The 12,500-nt window shown below is 36.7% G+C and overlaps 1 protein-coding gene across 1 annotated transcript in view; it reads right to left on the reverse strand.

The window, feature by feature from the left end:
* LOC135219774 (ferric-chelate reductase 1-like) overlaps window positions 1-12,183 on the reverse strand; it is a 49,112-nt gene extending 36,929 nt beyond the window's left edge. The window contains exon 1 of the mRNA XM_064256826.1: window positions 11,763-12,183. Coding sequence (XP_064112896.1) covers window positions 11,763-11,982 — 220 coding nt within the window. The 5' untranslated portion in view covers window positions 11,983-12,183. The remainder of the gene's footprint in view (window positions 1-11,762) is intronic.
* Window positions 12,184-12,500: the final 317 nt, after the last annotated feature.

Raw genomic sequence — 12,500 nt, forward strand, 5'->3', positions numbered from 1 at the left:
TTTCCCTTTTATTCTTGTCCTATCCTCTTCACTTGTCCTTAAAGATTTTTTTGACCTTGTCATAGTCGTCATTTCTTTTGGATTTATTTCTGCTCTTTTTTTTATGATATTTCTTACGTCTCAGTTATTGGTTGACTTCCCATCTGACCTTTGTGTTTGTTTTAGAGGACTTGACATTCAGTCGTGTAAGATGAACATCTAAATTTTTCCCTGGTTATGACCTAAGATTGTTGTTCATTTAGAGAAACTTTTTGTCTTTTTGCTGTTACTGTTAGATTTTATAAACTAGAAGAATGAAATACTGATTTATTGTAAGTTTTAGGCATTTCGCCAGAAACTCGCTTCTATTAAGATCAAGATCTCTTGTTTTTTGTTTTTTTTCCCTCTTGCCTGAGCCTCACCAACGGAGACAGTCCATAATTTCCCTGGTGATGTCTGTATTGTCTCGTGTGATCCCAAATAAAGCATGGAAACTAATGCGAAAGGTAATTAAATGACGAACGGAGTAGGGAGAGTTTCAGTACAGTCTAATTATTAGTGATGATCAAACTGTTCCTGACTCGGCACCTGCTACAAACTAAACTATTTAATTGAAATAAGGTGGAAATTTAGGTAGAAAAAAAAATCAATACGAAACATGACAAATAGACGAAGTAAATTGGGAATGCAGGAGATTTAATCATATTGACAGACTATTTTCGAATCAATTGTTTCCTTAATTTAGGAAAACATATTATGCCATATCTGCGTGTGAATTTAAGATGTAAATACAAGGTGATCGTGTTTTCTCAGTACGGTTAGTCTGTTGTCTGGTTACTTAGAAGTTCATTAACCTTTAGATTTGACTGTCATCGTTTTTGCTTGATGTAATTAGCTGAAGATGACTGTATTTACCTTGGTCCAATCGTTAAGACTCAGAGCGAATTTTAAGGAACACTAGGAAACAACAGTGATAAAATGTTTTCATTGTGCCAAGTTTCTTTCGCTGCTGATTTCAAAATAATTTATGATGCATTAACTTGAGTCAGTTGGATCGTACGTGGAAAAACATAAATTTCTTTGACGCGGTAAAAAAAAGTCTCGCTAGAACTTGCATGCATGGCATATATTGTTGAGTACAGTAGTAATATAACTTCAGTGCAGCATATTATTCCAGGCGCCCTTTTGTACTGTCGGCAATCTTCCAGTACAAGAGCTGCCATTTCTACACCGAGGTAAGACGGATCCAGTTATAACGGATCACTGCAGAATTTTAAGACAAAGGCGACACTTTCGTTCGCTCTGTGAACCAGGCACGTGATGGCAAAATGACACCTTGTAGGGTAATGTGAGCGTGAAGTTGTTATAGCCATCACGCGTCATGTCACTCATGACCAATCCCTTGGGTTATCCTTGCACTTTATGGCTTCCGGAGTGTGAACGGAGAGAGAGAGAGAGAGAGGGCGGGGGGGAAGCGCCACCACCATTTATTTTTAGAATGTTCTGACATGTTGTTTTGAGTTTACTTCTTAATTTGTTGTTGTTGATTGAGCTGGCATTATGCCAGCACAGGCTCTTGCCCATAGAGAAGCCCATAATATATATCTTAATTATGGGTTACTTAAAACCCGTTAGTTTTTGTATTGGTTTACCTCGACTCTAAATATAGTTTCATATTTACCTCGAATCTAAATATAGTTTCACATGCAGTGTATTGCTGGAAATATATTATTTTATACATCATTACCAGCTTTGACATAAAGCAAACCAGGTACTTATCCTGTATCGTTCGGAGAACACCGCCTGGAATAGTTGCGCATCAAATGGTTAAATCATAGGAGTTTCAGACTTGTGCGTATCTGCAGTGCTGTGCAGATAGCCATCACTTGTTCTTGTTGTTGTTTTTGCATCATTTGTCTTGCTGCTGGTTATTCGCGCAGCATATCTTGTTCTAGCATGTTCCTTATCCTTCCATTTCTTGCAATGCAATCTTGTTTTCAGGCGCTTATTGCATGCCGCTTGATTGTGTATCATGATGTTACGAAAGAGAGCCATTTCTGAGAGGGGAACAGGGAGAGAGCCAATACTGATATGTGGAACAGTGACTATGACGTTGTACAACCATCACTGCTATTATTGCCGATCTTGCTGTTAACTCCCTTAGGTGTGATATTGCATCAGTGAATGAAAGTGAAGAATAACTGTTTACCTTGGGCGTTAATGTCGTCTCACAGTTGTCATTTGTTCATGATTGATATGCATAATGCTTTACCGGTTTCCAGATTTCGCGAGGAATGACAAAGTATTATATATTGTTCAGTATTGTGTTAGGTGCAAATGAAGGTTGACACTATCAACATTCATTCGAAGCTTCAAGGCGAGCCCTTGCATGGGAGCATAAAATAAACCAAAAAATACAGTTTAAAAAGATGTCTGTTCTGAATCGCAAAAATATGTGCCTTTGGGCAAAGGTTGAATTAGAGACTGCAGTTCTAACATTCTTGATGGGTTTGGTCCTGCTATGAAATGCTGACCAGTCACTATTTTGTTGGTCTTTTTTTCCTCTACCGATTCTGAACAATCAGCCCCTTTTTTGGCATTTTTTTATTTGTTTTGCAGAATATGGAAGTTTTAAAAATTCGCTAATGATTCTCCTCTGTGAAATAATTCCCTGTAAAAGGTAGTTATTGTTTTTACTCAGTTTGTTTCAAGGGGAGAACATTTTTATTTATTTATTTTACAAAATAGGGAAGTGTTAAAAATTCCCTTATGATTATCGTCTGTGAAATGTTTTGTTATAAAAGGTAGTTATTGTTTTTACTAAGTTTGTTTCAAGGTGAAAATGGTTTATGAACATAACCATTTTGTCACCCAGATCGTGAATATGTCTTGAAATGATTTTTTCCAGTCGGTCAGAAATCATGGTTATGTACGAATTTGAAAGCAGAGTAATTGCATGATGACCTGAATCAGCATTAGAATATTGGCCAAACAGCAAATTCCTTGAAACTGATCAGGGAACCAGTGTCGTGTACGTGACTTACAAAGTAGAATGTTGTGCTTATGAACTTCGGATGACCTCATGTTCTCATTGATTGAAGACTGAGGAGGAATGTCTGTAATGAGTCTGTTAGGCGCAACAGACGAGTTCAGTGATCCATTTCATGATTTGTTGCAAGATGATTGATTATTTCAATCTGAGGCCAGGCTGCTGTCATGCTCTAGAGACTCACGTGAGCCCCCTTATGATTGGTTGGTTTTATAAAGTTTAAGTGTAACACCAAGCACTGGGGCAGCAAAGGCCATTCAGCGCTTACTGTATAACTATGAAATTATAAGACGTGTTATATCATATAAAGCAGGTTTATTTCTTTGAGATAATTTACTATATTTTGAAGTGGGGCATTTTCTCCCAATAGTTCTTCAAGTGGGATATTATATATGTTTTTGGATCTTCGTTTTCTTTCGAATTTTTTGCATTCAGTTAGATGACGGACTGTGACCAGAGTACGACAATGGTCACAGTAAGGGGCCTGTCTTTCCTCGCCTTGCAACATCAAGTATTTGTGTGTCAAGTATGTATGTCCTATTCTTAATCTTGTTAATATGATATCTTCCCTTCTTTGACATTGTTGTCTATTCCAAGGTTTTACAGATGATTTAATATGCTTTAATTTATGATTCAATTCTAGCCATTCTTTTTCCCATTTTGATTGACAGTATTCATTAATTGTTGTTTTAATGTCATTGTAAGGTATTTGTATTTTTTTGATAGACTCCTTTTTTACTGCCTTTTTGGCTTCTTTATCCACCTCTTCATTACCCTTTATGCCCACATGGGAAGGGACCCAACAGAGTTTTATATTTATAGATTTCCGTTTTAGAGCCCCCTTATGAGAGTCAAGTATTGTTTCCTACCGTAGCAATAGATCTCATAAAAAAGGGTTAGGCGTAACATAGTATACAACTATTAAAATATGCACAGAAAAGCTATTATTTAAACATCAAAATAATATGAGACATTTCCTCGCAAAATGTGTCTCGTTTGCGCTAACATATTATATATATAATTCTTTTCTGCCAGAGATGAAAAGTCTTTTCGCAGAGGCCATTCCAGTGTGATTGCTAGATTCCTGCTAGAAATGAGTGTTGCTTTCCAGTTTTTGAATAACTTCAAGCAATGGTTCCTGTGTCTGTAGTGAACAAGTGATATGCCACCATTTCCCAAATATTGATTCATGCAGCACGAGAGTAAAAGATGAAAAATGTTACACGATAAAGCATGAAAATTTCCCGAGCTCATTCTTACACTCACTATCCAGTAGATTAATTGACAGTGACTAAAACATTTTTAAAGATGAATTTCGCTGTGACAAAAGCCTTTCAGGAAATTCTTAACTGACCTTCATCACCCCACAGTGATTGCAAGGATGGTTTAGTAAACCAAAACGTCTCTTTCGCAGCCTCCCTTCCATTCACAGGTAACTGAAAGGATGTCTGACCCTGCTCGCAGAACTTTCTTTCATCCCCATATCAGTGGAAGTAACTTAACCATAAGCTCAGTGCAGAGGTTAGAAAATAGCCCTCACTGGGTTCTCAGTCATGTGCGAATTCTTGTAAATAAAGACGCTGACAGTCACCCATTTCAGTTTGCAGATGTCTGCCTGCCTTGAGGTTATCCCCTTACTTTAATCACAGTTCCAGAGTCAGTGTTTATATGACAATGCTGTCACACAACAAAAACAGCTGAAATCAAGATCAGTAGGTCGCATCGTATTCAGAAGGATGGATGCTCGAGCCACAGAGTAAGACTGGGCTGCCAAATGGAAGTACAAATTCCATTCTTCCCTCTGGCTCAGGCCCGATGGTGATGCGGCATGGAATGATTTTTGCTACCATAGGAGGCTTTACATTTTTTTCTTACGTCTCCACCTTTAAATAAAGGTTCTTCACTTTTAAGAAGATTCTAGGGTGGAATCAGGCTTTCCAAGTAAAGTAAGCAATCAATAAAAAAGAGCCCTTTCACGATATATAAGTGGAATTAGGACTGGGCACAGTATACAGCATGTTAATTTGGATAGACATCTTTTTAAGGAAATGGTTTGTCTTGCTCATTTTTTTAAAGGACGCGTTTCAAGTCGTGCTATAGGTCCACTATTTATACTATTTTGCCAGGTGGGGAGGTAGAATTTCTTATTACTTGGGATGGACTTTGAACACATGTTAAAAGTAGTTTAAAAAAAAAAATAAGTATGTGATACTTCGTGTATGAGTGTTTAACGTATATATTTGGTCTTTTGGGTCAACCTGCAGAAACTTTTTCAACATAATCAATCATGTAATGACGCCATTTTGTGGGATTGTTCCTGAGTACTGCTGAAACGGAATAGTTATGTAGAGAGATGTCTTCTTGAAAGTGCTGCATGCATTGCCATAAGTGATTGCAACAATTTTAATAATCATTCAGGGGTCTTTAAAACAGATCCTTTTTTCTTACATATAGTTAAAGGACAGTACAAACTAAACAAAGACTTCCTTTCGCTGTAAACGTGTTTGAAGCGTTGTTGTATGTTATGAAACCATTTAATTGGTTATAAATCATCTTAAAAAGAAGACTGTTTCAATTTATATGTGTTATGCTTGATTGCTGTGGTATAAGGCTCCTTTGTCAAGCGGCTACCTTTACCCTGGGATGCAAACTAAGCAATGTGGTCCTTTCGCTGAGAACATATTTAAATTGTTAGATGAATTGTTTTAACAGATATTTTTTGTTTTGAAACCTTCGAACTGGTTGTAAATCCTTTTAAATAGGTTATGACAGTAATTGACTTTCCTGTATTTCAATGACCAATGATTATCTAACTGCTTATTTTTTATTTTTGTGTTTCTTATATTTTACTTTGAATGTACTGTAAAGTTTGTGCGCTAGTTAATAAACAGCTCTCGATAAGGGCCAGTGGAGGCCGAAGCTGTTGCGCTAAAAGGAATTTCTGCTTTTCTTTTCCCCTATGGACTACAACCTCATATAAATTATATATATATATATATATATATATATATATCATATATATATATATATATATATATTCTATATATATATATGTATGTATATATTTATACTATATATATATATATATATATATATATATATATATATATATATATATATAAAAGGCAAGTGCCACGAAAATAAAAGTGAAACAGCACTTTTTCCTCCGTGGCATTTGCCTGTGTATGTATGTATGTATATATATTATATATATATATATATATATATATATATATATATAATATATATATATATATATATATATATATATATATATATATATTTTCGTTTGTCTGTACAGATGTGCAAGAATAGCCGTTATATGACGTAGCTGCGTCATTTCTGGGCGTTTGGCGACAGTTTCAAGAATTCGGTTCTTCAAATATCTGTTGTATTGAAGATAGTGATTTTCAGTGATATGAAAAGTGTAGTGCAGAGAAGTTGACCCGAAGTAGCAAATTGATGATGAGAGGTAGCGGTCTCTTTAGAGCCAAATCTTTCGTGTGTTGTAAGTGACTACTGTGTCAAAACTCCATTTTTAATAGTCATCATCATGAAAACAATTAGGTCCCGATCTCGGAGAAACGCATTTAACACCTGCTCCAACTTCGCGTGAACTTAGATGACAGCAATCAAAGAAAAGTGGGACACGACCTTGAAAGTGACAGATTAGCGATTGTTTTGTGGGGGAAAAGCTTTGTTGAGAGAGACAGACAGAGAGAGAGTCGGAGATTATTCTAGCGAATTCATTCTGCTATTCGGGTTCATTTTTATGAAGTGTTCTTGCAGGAAGAGAGAGTGAGTTATTGTGAGAATTTAAAGTATAATTTTCTTGTGGTATAATACAGTATGACAGCCAGTTGCCTGTCTAGCTCAATTATACTTCTTAATGGCACGCACCGTTGTGCTTTCTACCATTATCCTGGGTGAACACGGCAATTTGTCTGTATGTTTGAGTGTGTGTGCGCGTGTATGTATATCATAACGTCGGTCCTTATTTATACTGTTTATACCCTTGGTCAACATTCCAACTTTGGTATGTTCGTCGTGAATATTACTATTTTAGTTTGGTCAAGGACAAAATCATGTCGGACTTGAAGGCTTTAGAACTTGCATCGGACCACTAACAGAAATGTATTAATTACGTCTGAAGTTGTGGATAATTAATGTTCATCTCTAGGTTATTTTTATTGGTAAAACTTGGGAAATTGTTCTCTCTCTCTCTCTCTCTCTCTCTGTTTATCTGTTTTTGTTTTTATATGAATAACTGGAAGGATCCTCACACGGACCTGTTTAATTCTGTCTCTGAGAAGCTGTGCATTTTCTTTAGAACAGAAATATTCTCTCTCTCAGCAGCTCGCTAGAAGCACGTTTCCATTACTGGGACCTTATTAGTCGTTACTATTCAAATGAATGGGGTAAAATCAGTATTTATCGGTTTTCTGGAACTCTTGCTTGGAATGGTCTCTGTCGCTTCCCTTACTGTAGGTGATATTGGGGTATTCAGTACTTTGGGCTTCACATTTTCACACATATATATGTGAAAGTTGCGAGACAGTTATCACCTTTGGGCAGGTTTATTCTCTCTTCCTATCAGGTTGGAAGTCGTCCGTGACGCGGTTATCAGTGTCGAGGAATAGAATGTTTCTGTTAACTTTAGTGTCTCACTTAATGTTTTGGGCTGGTGTATCAATTCCAGTGGCCCTCGTATTTGCCTCATGGCCTGCTAGGGACGGAAAAGGAAGTGTTTGAAAAGCTCAAGTGTTTGAGCTTTTCATCACGCGACTTTTGTCAAGATGGGTTTTTAATACATCTGCTCATGAGTAGTCATTGTTTATAACTCATGCTTAGTGGTATTTTGTCCGCTTGTTGCTTCATTTCAAGCTTGTGTTTGTAATCTAAGAAGTACCGACCATTCTCTGGGAATAGAAGTTCATGTTATTCAGTAAATACCTATGCCCCTGAAGCAGTTGAGGTTTACTTGAAATATACACACGCCCGTATACACATGTACCCAAAATATAAGCAAATAATAATGCCAATATAAGAGATAATTGAGACTTCCAATCGCAACCCAGAAACGTTACAGTTGTATTCGGAGATTGAACCAAGGCTCCTTCATTTCGCATATTGATTTAGGGACCGTTGATAGAAAGGCTGTGCCTAGCTGAGTGACGGGAAGTGTATGATTTAAATATATATAAATATAGATATATATGTATATAATATACATAAATATATAGATATTATACATATAACATATATGTACGTAAATATACATGTTTGTATGTATATATGCATGCATGCATATATACACAGAATATGAAACGCAGCGTATAAAAAATTTGACCAGTTTCGTCTTTTATACCCAGTGGTTCATTTCTGCCTATGATAGCTGTGGATATGTAAATCACGTGTCAATATAGGTATATATATATATATATATATATATATATATATGTATATATATATATATATATAATATACACGCATATATATATATATATATATATGTGTGTGTGTGTGTGTGTGTGTATTACATATGTGTATGAGATAAATTATATATATTTTATATAGTACGTACACACCCACATTGACACGTGATTTACATATCCACAGCTATCATACATACATACACGTACATACGCTAACACGGATCGTTTGCCTGACCAGTAAAACATTCAAGATGCGATTTTGGAGCAAGCAGGAATTCTTTATTCATAATCCGATAAATCCCATCATACTTTTGTTGACCTTTGTATTAAGATCGCCCTTTTTTGGGAGTGTCGAACGTGCGTTTGTACATTGGACACTCTGGAAATAAGTGTGCAGCAACTAGTGTGTATCTGAGCTTGGGATAGCATCTTTTTCAGAAGTCTTGCTGGGAACAGGAATGCTAAACGTGGCGTCAGTCCCTATAAAGAAAAAAAGCGTTCGGTGCGTTTGTGTGTGTAACCTCCAGTTTACGATTTAAGCCGATTGACCCCAATTTTCTACCTGTCATCGTACCCATTCACTTGCAAGTATAAAATGGCCTATCTAAACAAACTAAGCACTGATTATTATCTCTATGACGAAAAACGTGGCTACGCAAATGACACAACTTCTTGCAGGCATTATAAAAAAGAGAAAAAAAAACGAAAGAGAGAATTAGAATGATCTGGGAACAGAGCGGCCGGAATCTGAAACAAAAAAGGTCAAATTGGTAATTGACAGAACGATAAAAATGGAGAGTGACTTTCACCTGACCAAGGGACCGAGAGTTGAGGTAAAGAACTTGGCTGAGAGAGAGAGAGAGAGAGAGAGAGAGAGAGAGAGAGAGAGACCCACATTCAAGCCTCCTTCATTCAAACCTTTCACCTTTCGCATCACGATAGAGGATGATGGCTTCTTGAGGCATCAGTGAGTCTTCTCCGGTGGAAGCGAAGTTTGTCTGGAAGGACTACATATTTGCCTTTGGGGGACGGCGCTTGGACGATTCTTTGCTTTGAGCATTTTAATCAATATGCTAGTTTTGATTGTCAGCAGTGATTTGTAGTCATAACAAATGTTAATGTGGTAATTATAGTTGACGCTGATAATGATTATATTAATTTATAAAAGGTATTATTGCACTAGTCATTACAAGAATGTTGTACTTTAGATGCACGCACAATCGTTGTAAAGACCGATTCTTAATGAGAAAAACAAAATACAAAACAAAGAAGAGCCTAAAATCTTTAACATCTCCGTCATTTTGCTTTTTATGTTTAAGCGAAGCGGCCTGTCACACACAGTCACACCTGTTAGATCGACAATCCCGATTGTTCTGTCAGGGAAAATGGCACTTACTGATCATTTGCAGTGAAAGTCCGCGCACACCATGACGGCTGGAAAGCACAGTCGACAGAAAGGGTTTTCGGGTAATTTCTGTTGCGGGAAGCTAACAGGAAAGGGGGAATTCACAGACGAAGTAAAACTGTTTCTTCTCTCTTCTTCTCTCTCTCTCTATCTCTCCCTCTCCCTCTCTCTCCCCTCTCTCCCTCTTCCTCTTTCCTCCTTAGTTACCTTTCTCTTTTAGTGTATATTTACTGCGGCAAAAACTTTTTTCTTAGACGAACGCTTTTGTGACTTCGGCTTTGGCATTCATGTGTGTGTGTATATAGATATACTATATATATATATATATATCTATATATATATATATATAGTATTATATATATATTATATATATATATATATATATATATATATATATATATATATATATAAATATATTATATATATATATCTATATATTATATATATATATATATATATATTATATATATATATATATATATATATATATATATATATATATAAATATATATAATATATATAAATATATATATATATATATATAATATATATATATATATAATAATATAATAAACTATATATATATATATATAATATATATATATATATATATATATATAAACATATTTTTGATTGCGTAATATTTGCAGACATACATGGGCCCATGATGATTTTGTTTAAATTTTTGTTTATTTGTGTACATGCATTCATTTCCATGTTATTGCAGTATTAAGCAGTGCGTGCTACTCGCTATGCAGAACATCAACAACCATATTCCGTTGAGGTGCCCTGTTGGCACACCAGCCGATAGGAAGAAAGATACGTCATTCCTTCCGATGTTCAGCTGAGGATGGTTCCTTGGTATACGTAGTTCCGTTAAAGTGCCATGAACCGGGGTGACCTTAGTTTTTTTTCCTATTTTTCTATTTTTACTTGCGCAGGTGGATTTAGATATTTATATTTATTCTTGCTTTACCCCAGTTTGTTTGTTTCTCTCTCTCTCCGTCTCTCTCGTCATCGAAAGTCTCTCCTCTCTCTCTCATCTCGCTCCTCTCTCTCAACGGCATTCAGTCGTGGAAGATTGCTCTTTAAGTCCTGGAACCGTTGATTCATGAACTCGAGTGCAATAGGCATTTAGTCAAGACTGTTTCAGCCTTCCCTTTTTAAAGTGATGCTTGTCGCTGCTTGTTGTTCATGTCACCCTTTTTCTCGTTCCGCTTCTGTTTTTGTGCAGCATAAGTTGAATGGCCTCGTTAGGCGTCTCAAGAGAGAAGTCTCGCAGTACCGACCAATGCGTAAAAACTAAGGTGCGTCATTTTTTTTTCTTTTTCTTTTTCTTGAGAAAACGGATCTTGGAGAAATGTTGTTAGTCGCAGTGTCCTGCGCTAATAGGAACTGGTGATAAAAATATCACTATATTGGTTATTAACATATTTAATTGTTGTTAAATTGTTATTTATCTTTTTTGGCTTTTTTTGTTGGTTCGGAATCAAGTTTTAGCGTAGATATAAGTCAAAAGTTATTCAGGATTTTTTGTGTAAATTTTGCGTCATTCGATGTTTTATCATTGTTGGCGGGGTAGGAGGATATTCTTCCGCTGCCCCTTTCTTCTCTGCATAGGTTACTGGGTGATTCTCAATTGTGTTTCATTTTTCTTGATCTTTGTTGATGTTGACTTTCATAGGAAAGGTCTGTGCAGCTAAATGTAAAGATCAGTCACATTCTTTTCAGTATACTATACTATACATTTTAGATACTTCTGTATGATTTTTTTCGCTTTCCGTCATAATATTTAAAAGATTATGCTTTGCTTTGAACAGAACGACTCTTTAAACACAAATCTTGCATACATGTGAAAAACCGATGAGTGATACTACATGTGACCTGATCTTACCTGTAATAATGTCACCTGGACGGTAACGAGAGCCGGAAGCCGTGAAGGAGTGCTTGGAGGACGACTGCGGCTGCGTTTTGGTGGCTGGATGGTTGGGGCGGTTTGGATTAGGCAGGATGCAGGCCTCTATCGGGGCGCCGTCAGGAAAGCCTTCCCCTGCCGGAAGGATCACTGCCACCGCCGAGGCCAGCAGAAGAAGGGAAGCACTGACACTCACCATGGCCGAGGTTTACAGAAAACGCGATTCGATGGTTCAGTCGACTCGTTTAAATCCAATGACAACGAACGCGATCGTTCGGTTGCTCCCACTTTCAAGTTTCCCGCAGACGACTCTTGCGCTCGCTGGCCACAAGCAAGCTGGGTGCTGGAGAGGAGCCGAATAGCAAGCTCTCAGTCGTGCTGGCGAAGGTGTGTCGGCGGCAGTAGTAAGCTGGCAGCTTCGACACGCTGACTTTTATAAGAGGATGACCTCGTGACGTCACACATCGTGACTCAACAAACCCCTTCTTTTTATCCACCAGCCCCACCTTTCCCCAAGGGGCTGTGGCTCGTGTTATTATGCGACGATCTTAACAAAGACAGAAAAGGACAACGATTTGCTAATGAAATGAAGTAGTAGTGATGACGACGAGGGTCATGATTGTTACAAGAACGATCATGGGTTGAGTTTAGAATTTCAATGAAATTAAGTATTTTATATATATATATATATCTATTATATATATATATAATATATAT

This window comes from Macrobrachium nipponense, chromosome 1, assembly GCF_015104395.2.
Source record: "Macrobrachium nipponense isolate FS-2020 chromosome 1, ASM1510439v2, whole genome shotgun sequence".
Taxonomy (NCBI): Eukaryota; Metazoa; Arthropoda; class Malacostraca; order Decapoda; family Palaemonidae; genus Macrobrachium; species Macrobrachium nipponense.